The following is a 23,633-nucleotide window of genomic DNA, read 5'->3' as shown; positions in this document are numbered from 1 at the left end:
ACACATCCTTTAACTGCAGACCAGGGGATAATAAATTAAAATGAAAGCATTGGGAAGATAAAAATCCCTTTTTTTCCCTTAGATCCAAACCAAATTTGTTCACGGACCATTAGGTTTATGCAGTTAGTGATATTGGCCATGACTCTGGTGAATATTTACACCATATTTAACAAATACAGCCTATAAATACATATAACGTACAACAGCTTTCTAAATCTCAAATTCATACACTAGCATTACTAAATAAAGTATATGGATTTGTCATAGAGCTGGGCTAAGCTTGCCTAAGGCTAGTCCTGCAGCAAGTAAAAGTCATAGGTGTCCTGTTTGGCAATATGGCAGCCTTCGTTTTTTCCATCTATTATTCACCTGGACCCAGTCTCTCCCACTAAAACTGTCTTTAATGGTTGCTAGTATTTTTTCATACTGTAGCAAAGTTGGCCTTTTTGGGAAACAAGTATCTGCCATAATGAGAATATTTTGTTTCTTTTCTTGAATAAAATGTCTTTGAATCCAGGGCTGAACATAACGTGTAGAATTTTCTAGTGCCCTAGACAAACAAGGTCGCTAGAGCCCCAATGTCGTCAATGCATCACAGACAGCAGGATTTTGGCCGGTTTGGATAAAACCAATTCTGTTTAGTGATTATTCTAACAAAGAATGTTTAATGTAATTATTGCTTATTGAAGCATAATGGTTTGTTTTATGTTTCCAGCTTGTTGATTTCGAGGCAATGACAGCACCAGGAGCAGAGGCATTTACTAGAACTGCCAAAAGCTGGATGAATCTTAAAAGGTAAGCCCAAAAACAGGACTTTGTTCTTTGTATTAGCATGGTACATATCAGTAGCTCTCTTACTGGCAGCCTGAATGTCAAGAGACAAACACTAGGAAATCGTTTAGTTCACTGCAAGGTAACACATGCTAGTACTCCATTGGAAGCTCCATTGGAGCCCAGTATGAATATAGCATGCCAAGGCTGCCACTGAAAACAAAGGGTCCTGCAAAGCATATTCAGTTCCTCTACCCATTCATAACTCAGTCCCCCCATATATCTCTTTTTTGTTTCTTTTTCCCATGTTCTCTTTCACCCTTCTTGCCCTTTCCAATCTTCTCCATTTTGTTCTCACTTGTGTGCTGGCTTAGGAACTTTAGCAAGACAACAGACTCAGCTTTAAGGGACGCTATTACCATGTGCAGATGTTCACCCAGGGCTTACTGTAGGTCAGCAGACCTCTTCATGCACCACGTTCATGGAAACTCTCGTAGGGTGTACTGTTTCACCACATTCCCTGATGCAAATAAGGGTTTGGAGATGTGCCTTGGGTGGATGCCCCAGCTCACCACCTTTTGGGACTTAGCCATGTGACCAGCCTACAAGTGTAGTTAATGTCTCCTTCTGGTGGATTGCACGCTTTCCATCCAATATATGAAACATATAAACTTTTTAGAAGGTAGACCCAAACCTATGGAAAAGAGAGAAGCTGGCTGGAGCCAGTTGTTATTCAGCGTATGCAGGTCTGTCGCAACAATTTAAATTTTCTAAAATGCTCACTTAAAATACTCTATTTTATTTTGCAGTTTGCCTTCTTCGTATAAGAACCTTCCTTCGGTATCCGAAACCTTTCCAACTCTGAGAACAATGATTGAAGTACTGAACACAGACTCCTCTTCTCACTGCCTCAAGACATTTTGATGACGTCTATTTATACAAGCGACTGGCAGGGACCTTTTGCTTATTAAGTTATTTTTATTTTTTTTTTCAAAAAAATGTGCAATTGTGAACAAATCAGATCCTTTACCACTTTTGATACAATTTTTTTTTTTAAATGAAAACTTGAACTGTTATCAGAGGTTTTATTTTTTTATGGACCAATTAAAGTAGAGCCGGCCCAAATTATATTTTGGAAGTTACTAATGTGAAATCAGTTTTAAAAAAGCTATATATCAGCCTCTGGTAGATTGTTGGTTTTGAAAAAAATCTTTGAATTTTATTTTATGTTCAGTCTTTTAATGTTTTTATTATTTTTTAAATCTGTATTTTTGGTGGAGGGTGTGAAAGTTTTTAAAAATGAACAATTAACGTGCATGTTTACAATTGAGCAAACTTGATCAAAAGTATAAAGTATGTAGAGGGACAAGTGCCGTTCTGTGTTACTAGCCCACTCTGAGATGTAAACTTGACAAGTAGGATTTGCTGAGGCTCTAAAGTCAAGGTGAAAAGGTTTTTCCAGTGCTGTATTTATAGATATGATTGCAAAAGTCACTCCTCACGCCAGTGTTTAGGGTAAATAAGTCTCGGAATTTCTGAGACCACGATGTAAATGGAATTAAAGAGGAACTGTCAGATCTGAAATGAAATCACCATTGAATCCTGTATTAAAACAAGACATTGATCACTTGTTTTTATTATTGCTTAATGTTCCGTTTTTTAAATAACTTATATTTTCCAGCTGGCATCATATGCTGACTTTGCCATAGTAAATTAACCCTTATTCCCGTGATCCCCTGTTAGAAAAAGTGGACTCCTAACCACAACAGACCTGAACTTGAAGACTGTTTATAACCTGGCAGTTTTTACCAGTATTTTATGCAAGTCAACAGTTTAAATTTACAATGGCAGCTCCAACATACAGCACAACAGAAATATTTTTTTATGTTATTTCTCCTGGTTTTACTTAAATAAAAAAATAATAATAATCAATTGCATATTCAATATGGTGTATGGGTTTTTTTTGTTATTTCATCTGTTTTGAAAAGGTTAAGCTATTCAAATTTGTTAAGATATGTTATTTTAAATGTCAGTGTTCAGCCAAAAAATCTTTTAGCCTCCCTCCTTTCCACTGAGAAAAAGTAAGAAATTATATATAAAAAAAAAAATAATCCCTTCTCAACCCTATGGGTGGTATGTGTCTTCCTCAACCTCGGGTCCTCCACCAGAGGCCTGGGAGTTTCAGGGTTCTGCACAGAACGTTATCTGTTCCTTGCACTGCATCTTCTGATGTTGTTCCTGGAATCTGTTGGAGCCGCTCTCCCAGCTTATGAGTCACAGCCTTGAGTGACCACTGGGAACACTTTGGCCTTTGTGCATCACATCTTCTCTTGTTCTCCTTTCAGACCCTGGTACATCCTCAGCTTCTCGTACTCCTTCCTAATGTTGCGGTCACTTGGCACCGCTACATCTATCACCACCACTGTCTTTTGGTCCTTGTCTACCACCACAATGTCAGGTTAAATGGCCAGTACCTGCCTGTCCGTCTGGATCAGGAAGTGCCACAGGATCTTAACCCTGCTATTCTCCACAGCCTTCTGTGGAATCTGCCAATTGGACTTGGGAGTGTTTAGTGCAGATGTTCCTGTACACAATGCCAGCTACTTGGTTGTGCCATTCAGTGTACGCTGTTCCTGCAAGCATCTTACACCCTGCCACTAGGTGTTGGACTGTCTCGGGAGCCTCTCTACATAGCCTGCACCTTGGGTCCTGCCTGATGCCGGAGATGCCTGCCTCTATGGATCTGGTGATAAGTGTCTGCTGTTGACGGTGCATCCCATGAATGGTCTTGGCTTTCCGTTGTTCTTCCTCTGCTTGATCTTCCTTACATGTCTGTTGCTGGTCCAGGCATTCTCCGTATAGTATACATACACAAAATTACCAGGCAGAAGAGTCCACACTGTTAACTATTAAGTTAAAATTGCAGTTGGAACTGTATTATTAGACTATTTTAGACCACTGAACAAGATACTAGGAGGTGTTTATATGAAGTTCTTAGAGGTGACAGGTCCACTTTAAGCATCTCATGTTCTTTAGAAACAAAGGACTGGGGTAAGTTTACTATCTGGCGCAGAACCAGAGAAGAGTGGAGCCGCTACTCGGCTCTCTGACTCATGAAGGACTGTAGAGGAAAAAGATTAATTAGATAAACAGGACTTCATTGCCCTAAAGAATCAGCTTTGTGTGGTGATTAAGCAGGGAAATCCCAAAATACCCCATGACTGCCTAAAGTGGTGATCTGCAGATAAAGGAAGTGTATTGTGGCAAAATTAAATAAAACCCATTTCTCTTTGGTGCTTCCATGTATTGAATTGTATTTAATGCCTACAGCAAATAATTATTTTTCAATGGGATTGCACTTATGACATAGAATTGGGCCCACGCTCTTCAACGTGCTTCAAAAGTGGTCCCCAGGCACAAAACCTATGAGAACAACTGTTTTAAGCACAGTAGTTTCCTAAATTGGCCTAAAGTTTGAAAGTCTAAGCTCTTCTGGAAACCCCTCAATCCCCTGTGTATTTCTAAAATGGTGAATTTTCAGATTTCTATTATAGCAGCAGTCAGCTAAACTAAATATTTCTGTCAACACTTTGAAAATGAAAGCCACAGGAGATTTACAAACAATCAAGTGCAACCCCACGAGAGTTATGGGGTGAGAAACATTCCGTATTCCAAATTAATTGGTAAAGATTCAGTGGAAAAAGTATTACAGATTAACTATTTAAGATGCATGTTTAGCAAGTATGCCTGCACCCATAGGCTAGGCTTTACTGGTCATAAAAATATTGCACATGATCTTCATATGCGGGGTAGACCCCAGACCAGAGGTCTCCAGCTTCTTCCTGCTTCTCCAGCTCTCCACGTAATTTATCATCATACCTGTGAACTCTTCGGGTTTGGCCCAAAGAACTCAGAGAGAAGCGCCTCTGACACCCTGACATGCCCCACTCCCCACCTGTTAACCTTTTTAAATGAAGTTACTTCCCACGATGTCAGCGGGAATACCTACTGACATCAGTGGGCAGTCCTGGCCACGTCCTGCAAGGTCAGTTCCCTGGTATGCTTACCATTAATGAATATGAGTTACAGAAATGTAAAAAATGGAAGTAAGTCTTGAATCAATTTTGATACCTTTTTATTGGGTCAACATAGAAAAAGATGTATAGTTACATAAACTTTCCACAACTCAGAGGAAAGTTTTTAAGATGGCCGCCAATTCTCTTCAGAAAAGGTAGCAACTTTTATTAAAGTCACTTGTAAAATTACACGGACTGCTTTCTGTCACCTCTGGCATTATTCCTTAAATTTTTAGACTTAATAACTAAACAAATCAAAATAAAGTAAGCTGAATTAAAGGGAAACATTTGAATTCATAAGGGCACAACTACTGAGACCACTAAGCCAACAGGCCCACATCTTGTTATTTTTTACATAGATTTGGTAGCATTTCTGCCATGTTATCCCATTTATCATTGCCCAATTTGCTAGACTAACACCCTGACTCCCATACCTGGGAACATCCGGGCTCCGCATACCCAGCTTGGGATAGTGGGTAGATGGGTCTACTGACATCAGTGGGTGGTCCGTTGATGTAAGTAGTCCCAAATAGAGCCCTGCATGGGACTGCTTTTTTAATCCCGCTCCCGCTGATTTTTTGCCCAATCCCGCCCGCTCCCGCAATGTGGGTGTTCCACTCCCGCCCGCTCCCGCCAAATTTATGGCCAATCCCGCCCGCTCCCGCCACATTTGTGGCCAATCATGCCACCTCCTTACCTGAACTGCAGATTTCCCGCGCAGTCCCGCAAGGCTGCCCTCGAGTTGCTCCCTCGCAACGTCTCTTCTCTTGCTCCGCCCAGGAACAAGGCGGTGTCACGGGAAGTGACGTCACATCGCGTGACTCCGTTTCGTTCCTAGGCAGAGCAAGAGAGAGGAGACGCTGTAAGGGAGCAGCGAGAAGGCAGCCTTGCGGGACTGCGCGGGATTACCAGGACCCGCAGGTACCGTGCCTGACCACCCGCTCCCGCCCGCAACCCCAGCAAGACTGCCCGTGCCTCCTAATGCAGTCCTCTAGTCCCAAACTCAGAAAAATGTAATGGAGTAGGAGGGAAAGCGGGCTCCACAGCGCTAAACCTGGAGTCTCCAACCAAAAACCAGAGAGTTCCTAGGTGTGCTGACTCCTTACCATACTATCTGCAGTAAACAATAGAATGCCTTGGTTTTAACCACCCAGACGCACATTCTGACTAATAAAAGTCTATGAGCGGGGAAAGTCACCCAACATATCACAATCCCACAACAATGGCTGCCTCCAGGTCTGTAGATAATGGAAGTTTAACGGAACAAAATTAGATAAAAGCAAATGTACAATACTTAAAAAAAAAACAATTTGAGTTCAAAGCGGTAAAAATGGATCAACCAATCAGATGAAAATGGGTTGCTATGGTAATTATGCCACTTTTATCAGCATCACTCAAGCTTTTTACTTCATAAATACCCCAAAGTGATTGAAGCGCAACTAAGGGACGCTGGCAAACAGGTGGATCCTAGCAAAGGTATAATGTTTCTCCGCGTTGAAAGAAAAAGTGCAAATCTGGTAAAGATATGTTTATTGGCTGACGTATAATAGATTGTAAGCTTTTAAGACTATGTGGCACTCTCCTCCAGGCATATTATACCGGTATAATACACCTGAGAAACAGAGCTAGACTTTACCAAATCCATGTACACAGGAGCTTTCCTCGCCCCTCTGGTGCTGAAATGGTTAATACAGTAAAAAAATGCGGGCTAGGAAATGCGTATGGGAAAAAAATGGATGGGTGGGAGTGCTTTAAATGACAGAGGAGGGACGGTAAATATTATTGGCGTCTATCAGCCGGGGAGGTTGGCTAGAGGTGTGTTGTTTAAATAGAAGGAAGTACAGTAAAGGAGACATTGGCGGTACGCGCTAGGACAAAGGAGGAGGGTAGGGAGAGCCGTAGAGGAAGTGGTTGTACAGAAAGAGGTGGGGGGGAAGGAGGGAAGCGGGCATTAAGGAGGAGGGGTATGCGAGGTTGTCTCGCTCCTGCATGCCAGCCGGTGTAAGGCTGCCGCACTCGCCAAGCTGAAGGAGACCTCCAAGGAGGCACACCAGAGACATGGCCTCTATGGCGGCAGCTATTGCTGCTGCCCGGACCTCGTCCATGTCCGTTAACCGGCCTCTGAATGAGAAGGAGAGGAATCGCTTCGCCTACTTCTCTTCCCTTAACTCCATGGCCAAGAAGATCATGCAGGACAAGGAACGGATCCGGGAGCGCTATGGTGCCGAATGGGACAAGATGCCCCCCAAGGAGCAGGACGAGGCCATAGACAAGGTTTTGGTGGATCCCCAGCTGCAGTCCAGATATGCCCTGCACAGAGGGGCCGCCGACCCCCAGCCCGAGTCCTGCTACCCCGTGCTGAAGACGCAGACTGGCCAGAAAGTGGTCCACTTTGGAGAAGAGGTGTGTGTTATTGGGTGTGGGTAGTATCAGCGCTTGGAGATACCTTGTCAAGGGCTTGGGTGGGACACCTGGTCTCCTCACCGTGTCCTAGAATGCCACCATCTGGGCCATCAGGATGGAAATGGTGTAGTCAGGGGAATCTGAGCCCATCTTCTGTATTAAACTGAATACTCCTGGCATTAACAGGGTTAAGGAAGGCTTATCTTTGGGGATTGTGGGAGTGCAGTGTAGACAAAACAGAGCATTCTGTCCACAGATAGAGATCTAGTGGAGTGAAGAGTCCTCAGGCTTAAGGGGGAGTAAGATAGTTCTGAATGATAGAAGTTGCAGTAATAAGTATAATGTTCCATGGCCTTTACCTGCTCTGGTTTCTGTCTGGGGGTTGTCACTTGGCATGGACCTTATTGGCACACCTGGGTTTCCAGTTTAAGTAAAAGTGGCATCTCAACCCCCATTTAAGGTTGGCACCATCTCTGCTGGTTGTCATCGATCAGGTAAATGTTAAATCGGTTGTGACTTGCGGCCACGCGCAGCTGCTTTGCCACTGTTTGCCGAGACCTGAGCTAATCCACCAAAGTTAAATAGTCTCTTTTATCTCAAGAAGAATGCATGGCACTTGGCCGTGTTTGAGGATCATTGACTGGCAAGGCTTCTGGCGAAGCTGCCAAGCTTCCACTTAAAGCATTAGAAATGTCTTAGCTATGTATGCCGCGCTCTTTGGAATTCCATCCCTCTCATTAAAAAAAAAGAATAGGCCAATGCCGCTAGTGTATAAATTCTGGAAATAGAACATATTATTATTTATTGTTTTATATATTGCCATCATATTCCACAGCGCTATACAATGGGTACACGGATAGAACATATGTGTATATGTGGGTGCTGTATTATTAGTATGTACATATATTGAAGTCCCCCACCTGTGCTTGCGTACCTGATCGCATGGGCAGATCCACTCTTTGAGAATGATGTGTCGCCCAACAATCGCCAGTTTTAAGGATATCTATACTGCAATTAGGACTTTCTAAAATGGCTGCCACATTTACAGTGGTTTCACTAATGTTATTTTAGAATTGTCCTTTTGTTGCTAGGGAAACCTGCGCAATTCAAACATTTTGATGCAGGTCCACCAGGCATCTTACAGGTTAAGGCTGCAGACAGAAGGGCCTTATTTCAAGACTGTGGAAGCTTTGAGGATTGTCATGTGGAGAATAGGGAGGGTGGCCTCCTCTCTCCCTGGACAGCCTCCCCTCTCTCTCTGGACAGCCTCCCCTCTCTTTCTGGACGGCTTCCCGTCTCTTTCTGGACAGCCTCTCTTCTCTTTCTGGACAGCCTCTCTTCTCTTTCTGGACAGCCTCCACTCTCTCTGGACAGCCTCCCTTCTCTCTCTGGACAGCCTCCCCTCTCTCTCTGGACAGCCTCCTCCTCTCTCTCTCTCTGGACAGCCTCTCTTCTCTCTCTCTCTCTCTCTCTCTCTCTCTCTCTGGACAGCCTCCCTTCTCTCTCCCTGGACATCCTCCCCTCTCTCTTTGGATAGTCTCCCTTCTCTCTCTGGACAGCCTCCCTTCTCTCTCTCTCTCTCTATCTCTCTCTTAAGGACAGCCTCCCCTCTCTCTCTCTCTCTCTGAAGGACAGCCTCCCTTTTCTCTGAAGGACAGTCTCTCTCTCTCTCTCTGAAGGACAGCCTCCCCTTCTCCCACTGTGAATAACAAGCAAACAGCTGGAAGAAAGACTACTTTACACATGACTGCTTTTCTGATCAGTAATCCTTTGTTTCTTATACGATTTTCTTATTAGAATTTGTTTTGTTATACAGGAGGATGCTGGGAAAAGGGCACTATTTTGGACACACTATGTTTATCAAGACACAATGCTAACTTTGTTGCAACTGGAGTGTTTGTGCCAAGTGCTCCGAATTTAGCTCTCCGCCGCGATATGCTCCAGTTTATAATGTATAATTAAGAGAGCACAGACGCAGTTTGCCTTGTGACCTTTGTGTTCCAAGATTACATTTTTGTACACTGGACAGGAAATAACACAAGTAACACAATTTTGCTGCAAAAGTGTATAATTAATTCCAGCCATCATATTACTTTAATGCATACGATAGCCATCCCTACGGAATCCCCCCTCCATTTGTATTGCCCCCCAGCTAGAGGCCATGATGGAGGAAAGTGCTCCAAATGATTTTAAAGGCAGCATTTTCCTGCCACTGAATTGGTATTTTAAGCAGCCAATCAGGCGGAAGTATAGTCGGACGATGGAAAGGGAGGGGCTGTATCTTCCGTGTTCTATTCTTCTTTTCTTATATTAAAGTACTTTAGTCACATCAATTAGATTAAATACTAAAATGATTTCATTTGAAAATATACATGTCATTGTTCTGCCCGCTTTTGTTTACTTTCTGTTCCCAACTTACGTCTCTATATATTTATTTAGTCACAATACTTGTGGCTAAACGTCCCCCAAACAGAACGGATTCCAGCATGTGGGGGGTCTACATTGTCTTGGCTGATACGAGGCATACCGCATGTGGATACGTTTACCAAAAGCTGTTAATCTTTGAAACACAAAGAAAGACGAGGAAAGTCATAGCTCTTTAAAGGGATGCTTTGAAGAAGGCATCTAGGGGTTGGGGGCTTGGAAAGGGGCAAATGCGTATGAGGGATTCCTCCATGCATTTCCAAGGGTCAGATAAAAAATGTTTGCCGTGCTTTGTTGTTCATTACTAAGTACTTTAGTGTGTTTTTGTTGCTCTTTATTTGTTTTGATTTGGTAGCCTCCCTCTTCATGTGATATTATTGTGACCCTTATAGTGTTATCTAAATAAGATCCTAATAAACAGTGTTGTTTCTTTTGTGATGAACAGTCTGCGTGTTATTCTGTAAACAAACCAGCCCATCTAATCCACTGATTAGCATCTGACTGCATTTCCAAATGTTTGTCCTGGCTTTTAGGTTGCAAATCAGGAGACTACTAGTTGGGAACATCACAAAGAGAAGTGACAATACCAGCCAACAATGGCCTTTTAACTCTTTGGTGTCAAGATTAATAGAAGTCAAGAACACTTTTGACAATTCTGGTTTTGCCTCCTTTCTGTATATATATATATATATATATATATATATATATATATAGTGCCGTATTACTGTGTCTCTGGACTTAAAGTACATGCAATTACTTTCCTTGTGTTCAGAAACACCCCATGCACCCATTTACAGGCAAGTACTACAAGGCGTGCATCGCTTTTTGAAAGCTGTAATCATTTGTTATGTTTTGGTATGCTGGGACTATAACTTTAATAATGCTCAGATATTCTAAAACCACAAAAGTGTATTTAAAAAAAAATGGATTATTCTTCCCCGCCAACCTCTTTCAAGGTATGTGGCTAAACTGCTTATTATTTCTTCTAGAGGATAGGTACAATAGTTCCTTTTCAGAATTTTTAAACTTCATGGTTTTGGGGCCTGATTATTCCTCCAAATTGAGGAGTCTATTCAATAAAGAGGTAGTTTGCATTTGAACTCCTTTATATCATTATGCATTAAGAAGCACAAACCCTAGTGAGATTCTCTTGTAAGAAGATTTACAATAGTCCTACATAATCCAGAGCAATATCCCGCCAATACTTAAGGGGTCCAAATCATGGCTAGAAGAACTGCAATGGGCGTCCATGCCGCAACGGCAGGGAAGATCAGAGGATCTATCGACTGGCCTATGATCCCCACTGCCTGCAAAAGCAGGACTGTGGGGCACGGTGGGAAGTACGTACAGGTAACATGAAAGATTAATAAAAATTCTCACTGATATAGCTATGAATTATACATGTATGTGTAGGGTAAACCCCTGTAAGCTTCTCATGTAAGAAGGACTTTCTTACATGAGAAGCTTACAGGGGTTTACCCTACATATTTAATAGTAATATCAGGGAGATGAAATTTGAAATCTCATGCAAACTCTTTTTTAGTGAATATACCCAATTAGAGTGCATATTTCACCCACCAAATTATTAGAAACTGAGTATGTATCTATCTATCCCTCTCTCTCTCTCTCTCTCTCAAGATATCCAAATTCATTCATTCCCATTTAGTTATCTCTCCTCTCGTTTTGAGTGGGCGAGGAGAAGAGAAAAATTAATATGCTGCATTTTGTGACAGTAACAGCTCTTTATGTTATTAACAGATAATTACTGTTAATTGGTTCAGGCAACCTTTATAAAGCTGTGGAAAAACAAAGGGAGAGACGCAACATAAAAATAATACTCTGCGAAAACAATTGTAAAAAAGTACAAGCCATAGATAGTTTCATTACAGTAATTTCCTTGTAATAAAAGCTGTGACTGTCAAGGTTCCCTTTTTATGTGTTGCTGGAGTGAGAGGCGTTCTTTTTAACTGAAGCTGTGTGATGCACAAAACAGCCTACATGACATTTTAGATGACGATTCTTTATTACTATGTCCAGAACGTGTAGCTACCAGTAGAAGTACCGTATTGGCTCGGATATAGGCCGCCCCCGTATATAGGCCGCACCCTAAAAGTTTTTTTCTTTAGAAAAGCACCAAAAAAACATGCTGCCACTCTGTCCCCCCCCGAGATATGCTGCCACTGTCCTCCCTCCCCGAGATACGCTGCCACTGTCCTCCCTCCCCGAGATACGCTGCCACTGTCCTCCCTCCCCGAGATACGCTACCACTGTCCTCCTCTGCCCCCCCCCCGAGATATGCTGCCACTGTCCTCCCTCCCCGACATATGCTGCCACTGTCCTCCCTCCCCGACATATGCTGCCACTGTCCTCCTCTGCCCCTCCCCCGGACTTACCGGAGCAGACTCCCGGGTGTCTTGCGGGGTCGGCGGGGGACATCTACGCAATACAACTTCCGGTGCCGGCACCGGAAGTTGTATTGCGTAGATGTCCCCCGCCGACCCCGCAAGACACCCGGCAGTCTGCTCCGGTAAGTCCGGGGGGGTGCAGAGGTAAAACGCATCCGCACGATGCGCTTAGACAACCTCCCGTGCCGGCACCTCCCCCCACCCCCCCCGTGGGAAGTGCTGGCAGGGGAGGCTGTCTGAGCGTATCGGGGAGTAGGATGCAGGTCCCCTGCACCGCTGCGGGGGATCTGTATCTTAACCCCGCTGCCTGCCCGGCGCCCGGGACTGCATGTCCCGGGCGTCGGGCGCTAGACCCCGAATATAGGCCGCACCCCCACTTTAAAGTCTTAAAGTGGGGGGAAAAAGTGCGGCCTATATTCGAGCCAATACGGTAATTGATTCACAAGGTGTTAATGAGACCCACTATGAAGACTGTGTCACACAGGAGGCCAGCAGACCGTGTCCCTGGTCTTAATTACTCCACAATCCTGCAGCGAAAGCAATGATCCACTGAGACTGACGGGAAGAATATTGTACAGTTTCAGAACTTGGCTTTGACGAACAAATTAACTGCGAACCTAAAATAGTCTGTCTTTAAAAGAATGAGTAAATTTGACTATTTTTAGCAGTCGTTCCACCGCTGCTACTGCAAGGCCATCCAAGTTTAATAATACCGGAGAACACTGTGTACATTCCAACTGGGTCCATTCCTCAGTTTTAGAATAAAGTGACCCCTTCTCCAAATCGTTATCTATTAGAATAAGACCATTATGTTGAAAGTTCACTACGGGCTAAAGCAGCTAGACGGGAAGAGTGGCTTCAGAATGACTTTGTTAGGTAGTTCACATTGATGACCAAGCAGGGTGAGCCTCACGATAGATGGGATGCCGAGCTGGTGGAGTCTCTTCCAGGTTCTCTCCTATGTTATTGAGCAAGTGCATGCACATCACACTCAACTCTATTGGGAAGGGCAGAGTACATAAAGATACCTTCACTCACGTATAGTGCCTCTCTGGGAGGTCTGAGTCTCACTCAGCAGTGGAAGGCTGTGGGTGGTGAACTTTTGTGTGTATTTGACATTGAGCTATGGTTTAGATTAGCGCAGTGCAGCCACCTCATCGACACACTGTGTATACAGTAGATGCTGTAAGTCCTGTGTGGATCTCCTACCCCCTACAGGCCTAAAACATTCGACGAGCCAGCGCTGGAGCTGACTGGCGGTGATTATATCACACGGCAAGAGATGCCGACATCACCTGCATATGGGGGATTTCTACAATTCATCCATGTATTTGCAATTGGGATACCTTTAGACTAAAGTTTAGTCTAGAGGCTGATTGTGCCGAGGCTTAGTGGATCTTGGCAGGGTCCTGGTTTACTCATACTTATTATATTTTTGCTAGATATTCTGTTATTGGTGTACAGATCTAAAATGATTATATAATACCTTGATTTTGTTTGCATTTTTTTCATCTGCATCAATAATTTATCTTTTTTTGCACAGCTTTTATTGATACAACAGGTAAAAGTTTTTAAGAAAGGCATCCCGATGATATCATTTTATGCTTCTGATAAGTCTTCACTGTAAGTGAAGTGAGTGGCTGTCACATTTCATTGCTGCAACAAGGAACATAACTAATGTATTTTGTTGATTTCCTTGCAGGATATAACTTGGCAGGACGAGCACTCAGCCCCCTTCTCCTGGGAGACCAAAGTAAGTTGGACGTGATTGATTTCAATCTGATTAACCTGGAAAAAACTATTTAACCAATGACATTTCCATTGCTTTGTTTGCTAATTCCTTGAAGTTAGTGAGTATGAATTTGAGGTTCATGGGAGGTAATCAATATGTATAATACATACATTACTTTACCTGCAGTAGCATCCCACAAAAGAACACTCGGTTAGCTGTTAATCATCCATATATTATAATGTGCATAGGATTCTCATATTATTTATTTCAATTAAAAATGAATCATTATAATGCCGATATCATTTTTGGATATTTGCTATGAAAAGATGTGCACTCCCATCCTGTGTCTTCAACCAAGATGATGTATCCCAGCACGTAGCTGACCTTAGCCACACATTTACCAGGTTCCTAAAGCTTTAAGGATTTTTTAAAACGGTGCAGACAACGGGAAAAATGTCTTAGATAGTCTTTGATGAACAACAATCGTATTTCCAAAAATATATTTCCGCGTACCTGCCACAAAATCCCATAACTTTGAGGTACGTATGGCATAAATTAAACTACTACACACACCTCCAACCTATGCACCATCTATAAAAAGAGTTTCAGAGATTTCTTTTAAATATATAGAATGATTGTCCATTCAGGAAGATGACATCAGACACATAATGTATAATGTTATACCCTACACTGCAAGAGGCATTTGATTCAAGCTAAAATGCATTATTCTGAATATTTAAAATGCCAAGCAGTCAACTGCAAGTGTTTTGTTTACTTGAAGGTGACCATTCCACTTAAAAAGTTTGTTCAAGTATACGAGAATCGGCAGATTTATTAGCTATTTAACATCCTTGAGTCTACCAATCAAAAATAGTTTCCGGCCACAAGGGGCCCTGTATGGTTTGAAAACAGTCCGCATTCCTACCAGCTTTATAATATGTAAAAATAGAATCCCGGATTCCTTTCTCTTCCAAACTATGCAAAAGCTCTTGTGGTTGATAAAAGGCATACATCCAGAAACAACCGTTCACAAAATACTTTTGGAAGTTTAAAACCCTCCATGTCAATAAGGACTGCCTGCTTTGAGTAAAAGTGTGCTGGGGACATGTTACAGTATCTACTGGCACTTATAGTGTTAAAGTTAGTGTCGAAAGTGTATGTTTTGAGACTGGCTGAGCAATTATTTGGCCCTTTCGCAAAGATGTCTGCCATGTCTATGGAAATGATCATCATAGAAACTGTAAAGCTGAAGGTGAAGTCACCCTTCATTGAGGATCAGTGGATGAGTCTTACGGATTGATGACCAGGCCCCGGTGGGTTTCTTTGCTTTGGTCCTAAATATATTGATACATAGTTCTATACCCCTTCACACTAACACCTATTCCCCTTGAGAACAAAAATATTTTTCATACTGGATTTCTTTTCAAATTTCCCTTTAAAATTTACTATTTCTGAAACGTTAAATATCTTTGCGGTGTAATTGAAAAATATTCTTAATGAAGTAATAGATTATAGAACGGTCTTCTTCCCATTTGCTGTATGTTGAGAATAATAAGCCTTGTCTTTTTCACTGACTTTGTTTAAAGCTCCCCAAAACTATAAAATAACTCACTTGCCGGATTTATGTTTTAGTTGAAGTTGGAGTTTTAAGAAAGCATCTCATAATTTTGAAAGGAAGACCAATGATAGTCACTCGCTGCTCCTGCAGTGGCTCATTGTCTGTCATTTTAGATTAAGGGGCATTTTATTGTTCCTGACAGCCACACTAAGGAAGTACATTATACATATAAAAGTACTTTGTGAGTACTTAAACATGCATACGTCCATCTGGAAAATATAAAATAAAGGTAGCACTTACCTGAGCTAGAAGCTGCAGACCTGCTGCTGCAGCTGCCATCCTCCTCCTTGATCTGATAATTCTTGCCACTGAAATCAATGGGAGCTCTTTTTGGGCACTGGGGTTCTGTCACAGTCAAACACACATCCTGCAAAGGCATTGCCTTTATTGGGGTACAAGGGGTTAACTTTTTGCATATACTGCCAGGTTTCATGTTTTCTGCATGTGGCCTGTCACACCGCCTGCCGATTAAGAGCTTGCAATGAAGAACAGAGTTAATCTCTGATTAATTATTTCCCCGTTTGGTTCCAGTAATTAGATGTTCCCTTCCAATTAGTAGGAATAACATGACAAACAGATTTGTGGCGCTGTTCTCCTTAAAGTTCTTTGAAGATGTAGTGAATCACTTCTTCAGCTTTTTTAATAAAGAACTGGAACCTTTGCTGCCATCTTTTGGGGAAAATATATATATATAATACATGTGGATTCTAAACCAGACGTTGCTTTGTGGATATTGTAGATATCACCTATCAACATATAGCTACCCTATTGTAAACAATGGTTTCATCTCCATAATTGACAATGCATCTCTTACCGACACGGTCATGTTTCCCAACACTTACATTTTCCATTTTGTACGCTCGATAAGCCTATAGAATGATGCTTACAAACGAAAATACGCAATATGCACACATTATAAACTTCCTATTCCCAGGATCCGTACGATTACTTTTCCCCATTAAGTTCTCCCATTGTTTCCCCATTAAGAACTTTTATATATTTATAAATCATTTTTTCCCCAAATAACTTATTGTCTAATTTTTCTTCTCCAAAACAGAGTCAGATGGAATTCAGTGTTGCATCTCTCTCCCAAGATGCAGCCAATGGTCCATCACAGACTGACCTTAAGCAAACACCTAAGTCATCCAACCAAAACAACCAAATTAAGACCCCTCATGGAAACCAAAACTCCAAGGCCGTCCAAGGTAGCAAAACACCCAACAGCGATGTGTCGACTCCAGTCAGGAAAGAGGAAGAATCAGCCTTCTGGAAAATAAGCATGGAACGGTCCAGAGTTGAAGGATCGCTGTCTGAATTCCAGTCGTTAACACCTAGTCAGATCAAATCCTTAGAAAAGGGAGAGAAGACCCTTCCTATCTACTACAGACAAGATTCCTTTCAGAAAGAAAAAGATCCAGTGAAGGGAGGAAAACCTGAGAAGCCAGCTGTGGCCATTGAAAGGCCAGCTACAGTGATGGAGAAGCCAAGTCTGGCCATTGAAAAGCCAATTGAGAAAACAGCCATATCCTTCGAGAAGCCATCTGTGGTGACCAAGCAGCCAAAGACAACCAACTCTAGTCTGGCCTCTGTCCTGGATTTCGAGAAGCCTCGACCAAGCCAGTCTTCTGTCAGCACGTTGGATGATGTTTTCTTGCCAGAACCAACAGCACCAGTACAATCACTGAAAGATACAATCAGGGAACCAGCCAATGATGATTCCTTCACAGCAGAATCTCAACTCTTCTCACAGGTGGGTTGTCTTCTTTTAATAAAGTTGCAGAGGAAAAAGTGGATTTCTCAATGTGTGCTAAATAAACATAAAACCAATGCGCACTTTGTAAGGCATTTACGTTTGTTGAATTTACACTGGAGGTGCAATCCCGCAATCACTGTGCCCTAGTCACGCTCTTTTCCCTCCTTTCCATTATTCCTCACCTTCTTTATCTCATTTCCTCAGCCTGGCTTCATAAAGCGCTAAAGACATACTGCTGATGAGACAATTTCAAACCTAAGGCACATTCATTGATTAAATTGACACCAGTAAAATAAACACTATACATAAATCGTTCTACCAAGGCATGTAATATGAATATCAGATCATTTCACAACTTTTGGGGGAGGGGGTTGCCATATAGAGCTGCCAAATGTGGTTTCACTTTGAGCTTAAAGTCTTTCAGCAGGAAGGGCGCAGGATGTGTTCCACCAGCATTTAAGAGGCTGCCATTTTTTTAATACATTTTTTATAAACCTATACAAAGGAAAACAATAAACATAAAACAAAAACAACAAAGTAAAAAATGCTCAATGATGTATTTTAGTGAGTAGTGAGGGCATCTATCGGCTAATTCAGAGGGAATATATATCTGTCTTTGCTATATATCAATTAAGTTTCATCAAAAGCTTTTCTGTCCATTTTAATTTGATATTCCACTTGATTTTTAAATTGAGACCGAGAGGGAATTTCTTGTGATTTCCAATTCTTTATTATTAGATATTTTATTGCCAAACATATCTGTATACCCAGAAAAAATAAAGGCGGCCATTTTTATGGGTAAACAGTAAATATATTATTCTTGCATGTAATATTTTTCTTCGTGTGATGACTCAAATCAGCAAAATCAGATTATGCCTTGACGAACCGTGTGTCTGTTTTTGCCTGTGTACATAATTTCTTTATCTAATAGCTTTGAAATGTAATTTTCCCAAAGGTCCTTGCCTACCAGACCATCTAAGATTGTAATCGTAGTGTACTATCGGAAGGAAGGTGATTCGCAGACATAGCATGTAATTGTATAAACAAATTTATCAGGTTTCGCTTCCCTTCCAGTGGATCTGGTAATCTTGCTTTTAAAGATTTAGATTAAATTCCATCTAAGGATATGCGCTAGTCTAAACACATTTTTGCAAATTGATAAATATACCATATAAAGTGAAATATAGGTTAAAACACACTCGTACGGTTCAAGCATGACCGTGTGAATGGTGTTTCAAACTGACTATTTTTATTTAATGTACCATGAGTCACATATATGGATCATGGCTGTCTGTTGCATTCTTTAAATTAAGTACGTTGACGAAGTACAGAATTCTTGCCCGGGGAGCCTGACACAAAAGATCTTTTCTTATCAGAACTTTAGTATAGTAGAGAATGTTGTGCTTTGTTAAAGGGAATTTGAACAACAGGTGGACTGTGGGCTTTAAGTGATTTAAAATTGTAATTGATCTGTCCCGTTTCTAGTATCATCTCCCACACATGAGCAAACAGCCTGATAGTGGCTTACGGTAGCGTTTGTGGCTACCAGATTGTCTAAGCACTGTCTGCCCGGACAAAAATATGCACATATCTATTAGATATGATATCATATACATGTCGATTTCCCACTAAGCCCATAAAGATGACAGTACATAACACATGACAAAGGTAGCCACACATTAAAATGGATTGAATTCCACAATCTGCTTCACCCACTTTTGTTTGCTACATCTCCCATCACCCACAATAAAAAAATGGCTGAGGGGGGTGGAAAATTGTCGCCCCCAAAGGTCATCAGCCCATTTTTCTATTTAAAAAAAAAATGAAATAAAAACAAATTTAAATAAATTCTTGTTGCAGTTTGACTTTTTTTGTAATTTAGATTAGGGGCACCTGTGAAATCACAGCCACAGGTCACATATTTTATCATACTTCTTACCATAGTATCAAGCAGCCGTATTAGGAAGTCTGACCACATACATGGTACTTGGTTGGGGTTATCTACCATGTCACAACACAGTCACACATGTAAAAGTGAATATTGGAGGAAATCAATTTGCCTTTGCAAACTACAGAAATTGTTTAGACATTATACATAATGTCTAAAAAAATTGTAATCTACTACTGACGCAAGTGACCTCTAATTCTGTAATTCATTTTATTGAGCAAGACATTATACCGAGAAGAAGAGGAATGTTTCATGGTGGAAAAAATGAAATTAACAATCAAACATATCCTGAATAATCAATCTGTATTGAGAACAATGATGCATAAAGAAGAAGCTATACTTAACATGTCCTTTTCTTGTCCTCTACAGATTAACACTAGTAGTGTTCTCTTGAAGACAGGATTCGATTTTCTAGACAACTGGTAATGCGGATCCAAAGTGCCTGCGACCTGTTGGAAACAAATATGAAGATAGATTTCCTTTTAAAGCCGGTGTTGTAATCTGCAAATTCCTGCCGCCTTAGAACGTTTTTTTGTATAACTATCACGTTATTCTGTATATTTTTGTGAAATGTTCATCAACTTAACCTCTATGTCTGATTTTGGTAAGGTCAAGCTTTTTTTATTAAATTTTGGTAAGGTCAAGCATTTTATTAAGGTGCAATATGTCTGGTTAATAAGCGTAGAGATAAATCTCTTTACGGGATTTGAATTATGACTCATTTGGAGACTAACTCCCAAGTACTTATTTTCTTCTAGTGCTTTTGTATTGTTTGTATACGTAATTTGATATACTGTTGATGGACGTCACATTGTTCGTTAATGTGTTTTTCATCATAGAACTCTATAATGTCCAACTAGTGCGTGTGGTTACATGGCACGGTCTGCAGTACTCGCACCAACACATCTATGTCTCACCAGAGGGGGTGATCAGTATAACCTTAAATCTATATTGGGTTCCAACATATAGAGAGTAAAAGGTAAAATATAATTATAACATTCGAAAAAAACATCCACTCCACATCTCTTTTCTTCATTATGCTTCTGTACAACATATTATGTAACATCACAGTTTATCTGTTACCTGAGAAGTCCATTGGTTTTCATGGGCAATATGTTCTGCAACTAATCTCATAAACTGGTGATGGGATTTATTTCAACTAACCATGAAACAGCAGAAAAAAACAAACTCCTCCCCCCAGCTGCCTCTTCTAGAAGTAGGGAGCATTCATCAGTATGCTTCTTGATCCTGCTTAGTAGAGCCCTCATTCTAGCCAATGGGATCTCTGCTACCCATGAAACCAATAATAGTGACAGCAGCCAATCACAGGTATCCAATCTGAGCACTGATATTTTGTTAGCATACCTGTGATTGCTGCTTTAGTGCCTTTGGGCACATGGATGTTTACATACTAATGCTTCCCGCTTTTAGGAGAGGCAGGCATCCCAAGAGCCATTATTTATAATTATGTAAAATAGAATGGAGTCCATGGCTGTTACTGCAATACATAAATTGATTAAAAATATTCTTATCCCCTGCTTTAATTGTTATAAAGCTATAAGGCACTGAGCCTATATGCTTTTGTACCAATGACCATACAAAGCCCTGTCAACATGCAGGTACAAGTCTGAGAAGAGGGAGAATTTCACATTCACACTTTACTGCTTTTACTATATTCTTCACAGAGTAGCAAGTATATCGGCGTTCACTTCATTCACATTTTCCATTGCCCACAATGTTATAAACTATTTAATTAGCCAGGGACTGGAAGACTGTATTGGACTAATGAAGGGAGATCTCATGCAACCTTCTTTAACTATCCAGTGCTGTTCTGTAAAAGAAATTAATTGCCCCAAGAGGAAAGTTTGAGCAGGTAGAAAGTCATTCATGCACATTTGTTAAAAGCACATTTAAAGGGATATTGTCGCCGTCCTACAGTTTTGTGAAGTACACGGGTTTGAAAATGTTTAGAGACTGAAAATAATAATATATGTGTAGTAAAAACCTTCAGGAGATCTTTAGCTTCACTTGGTGGAAATAGTCTATTATTTTTAAAACCACTATGCCAATAGAAAAAACAAAAAGCACAAGCTATAGATAGTTCTAATAAATTAATCTACTTATCTAAAAGCTGTGTAGGTGACAGGAACCCTTTTATTAGCATTATTTTTATATTAAATAAAGTGGTGGTTAAACAGCTAAAACAATGCACTTGAGATACACAGGTTATTTTAAAATAAACTAATTGTTTTTTGTTTTTTTAAAAAAACATTCATTTCAGATTTAACTAATGAGCATTGGATGTGTACATTTTTTTAGAATAATTTTCTATTGAAACATGAAAAGTTTATTAAATGTAAAACCTTGTAAGACCTTAACATGGTCCAACATCAGTGCCTGACCTAACATATGTTCTACTGTATGAATGGGCAAACATTCCCAAAACCTTGTGGAAAGCCTTCCCAGAAGAGTGGAAGCTGTTATAGCTGCAAAGGAGGGTGCAATTACATATTTATATCGATGTTATTAGAATGCCATGTCAAAAAAGTCCCTGTTGGTGTAATGGCAGGTGTCCCAATACTTTTGTCCATATAGTGTGTGGGTGGGTGTGGTGTATGTGTGTGTGTGCGTGCGCTGTTCCAGGTATTTCTGTATGGACTTCCTATAAACTGGTTGCCAGGGATCTGCTTTTTGTTAAAGAAAATAAATATTGGGAAAAGAAAGATATAAAGGGAAAGTATTTATGCAGCTGACATCATAGTGGATGCATTGGTGTTATATAAAGAAATATTACATATCATGCTTGTCATGTCAGATAACTGTGTATTGTCTTTTGTTTCACTCCAAAACAGTTTTGTATACACAGCATAACACGGTTCTAAAAGCTAGAACAACATGTTGTACACATCAAGCCTTTAGCATAAAGGGACATGTACACTAGTAAACATTCTTAAAACATTAGGATATTCTACTTTTACTGTTTAACATACCATATATTGATAACATTCCTTTATTCTCAAATAAATGACATTAAAATCATCATTAATCATATTATATTTAATTATTCTATCGCTCACAGGTCTCTGGCAATTCCTAAGAGGTGCTTCAGTTTCCAGTTCTCAGGTTTTAACATTCAGGATTTATGCATTATGTGTGTATAATGCATTATGTGTGTATATATATATATATATATATATATACATATTCTGGGATCTGAATCGCTTCATACCTTGTGTTCTTTGTTTTTAACTTTATTATAAATGACAAGAAAGCATGGCCTGTTAATATTTGTTATATTCAAATGCATTTGCATTCCTTTTCTATATTTGTAAATGAGTTAAATGTTTTGTTAAAAAAAACTGTTAATGTTTTATATACTTTTGAATTGCAAATATATCCCTGGTACATTATTAACATTACAAATATAGGCCTGTTATGTATCATTTACATATATCATTTAAAAGAACAAACATATATTCCATATCTAGATATCATTCTAGAACTGATGAGTAAAGCAGAAATGTTTCCAAGTCCTGACCATCCTGTTTACTGATTACAATTCACATAACATATATAAGTTTGTTTTTAAATGCCTGCTCTAAATTTGAAAGTGACGTTCTCCTAGAACCATAGGAACGGTGGAACTCCTACTAGTCTGCAGGGTCTTCTCACTAAACCTGGCAGGGAGCTCTCCTCAGGGTCATGATTGTAGAGTCATCTGCAGCACTTTCAAGCTTGGTCTATGTTGACTTTAATGGGTTATTCTAAACTGGGACTTTCCGCGAGCCCACCACATTCAATCAATGAGTTCCCGTTAGAGTAATACACATGCTTTTTTGTTATTCTACAATAACTCACTTGCTCGTCCGTACAGACCAGTTCGACCTCTAATAAATAGATAGGGCGAAGTAGCAATCTTGGAATATGATACCAGGTATATGTCATTACAAGGACGCGAGCTCAATATTTTATGATATGGCATTAAAAGCAAAGCGTATTGAGTACATATGCTAAGCACAGATATAAGTAATAGCTTTACAGTTATTCCTAATAGCATTGTGGAGATCTCTTCTGTAAAATGGTTAATGTTTGTCATTGATTCATGTGTGTGTATTCTATGCATATAATAGGACCTCTGTTGAGACATTGCAGACCTATTCAGGAATGGAAGGAATTACATTGCAGTATTATCACCTGGTTCTTCTCTGTTGCCTCTTTTGTTATTACTATTTTGAGGAGGTTGTGAACTCTGCATTTTCTATTCTTAAAGATAAACCGTATTAAACTCTTGTTGAATATATGGACATTTGTTGTGGAAAGTGTCTTTCACTTTGGTTCTTGTGGAAATTACTACACTGTTGGGTGATGGCGTCATCTTGATACTGCCTTTCTCCTTGAACTAGATTTTTTAATATGTGATCATAAAATGAATCCAAGAATTGTGGCAAAAAGGTGTAGAAAAAAGAAAAAAAATGCTGGTACTGTTTTAATCTGAAAACATTG

General features: G+C 40.4%; 2 protein-coding genes across 3 annotated transcripts in view; both read left to right on the top strand.

Moving 5' to 3' along the window:
• TTC13 (tetratricopeptide repeat domain 13) overlaps positions 1–2,715 on the top strand; it is a 29,646-nt gene extending 26,931 nt beyond the window's left edge. For both annotated transcript variants that reach the window (XM_053459868.1, XM_053459867.1), the window contains exons 22-23: positions 716–795; positions 1,581–2,715. In XM_053459868.1, coding sequence (XP_053315843.1) covers positions 716–795; positions 1,581–1,695 — 195 coding nt within the window. In that variant the 3' untranslated portion in view covers positions 1,696–2,715. The remainder of the gene's footprint in view (positions 1–715; positions 796–1,580) is intronic.
• Positions 2,716–6,761: 4,046 nt separating this feature from the next.
• Positions 6,762–20,318, top strand: C3H1orf198 (chromosome 3 C1orf198 homolog). The gene is made up of 4 exons (XM_053459980.1): positions 6,762–7,250; positions 13,782–13,832; positions 16,487–17,179; positions 19,500–20,318. Exons 1-4 carry the CDS (start codon positions 6,906–6,908, stop codon positions 19,554–19,556), a joined length of 1,146 nt encoding a protein of 381 aa, XP_053315955.1. The 5' UTR covers positions 6,762–6,905; the 3' UTR covers positions 19,557–20,318.
• The last annotated feature ends 3,315 nt before the right edge of the window (positions 20,319–23,633 follow it).

Source organism: Spea bombifrons, chromosome 3 (assembly GCF_027358695.1).
Source record: "Spea bombifrons isolate aSpeBom1 chromosome 3, aSpeBom1.2.pri, whole genome shotgun sequence".
Taxonomy (NCBI): Eukaryota; Metazoa; Chordata; class Amphibia; order Anura; family Pelobatidae; genus Spea; species Spea bombifrons.
The sequence above is the reverse complement of the archived record's forward strand: the minus strand, read 5'-3'. Positions and strand labels throughout refer to the sequence as shown.

Excerpts from the sequence above, each read along its gene's own strand:
- C3H1orf198 (XM_053459980.1), top strand. The coding sequence starts at position 6,906 with ATGGCCTCTATGGCGGCAGCTATTGCTGCTGCCCGGACCTCGTCCATG. Across the intron at positions 13,833-16,486 it reads CCTTCTCCTGGGAGACCAAA|AGTCAGATGGAATTCAGTGT; the intron begins GTAAGTTGGACG and ends TCTCCAAAACAG. Across the intron at positions 17,180-19,499 it reads AATCTCAACTCTTCTCACAG|ATTAACACTAGTAGTGTTCT; the intron begins GTGGGTTGTCTT and ends TGTCCTCTACAG.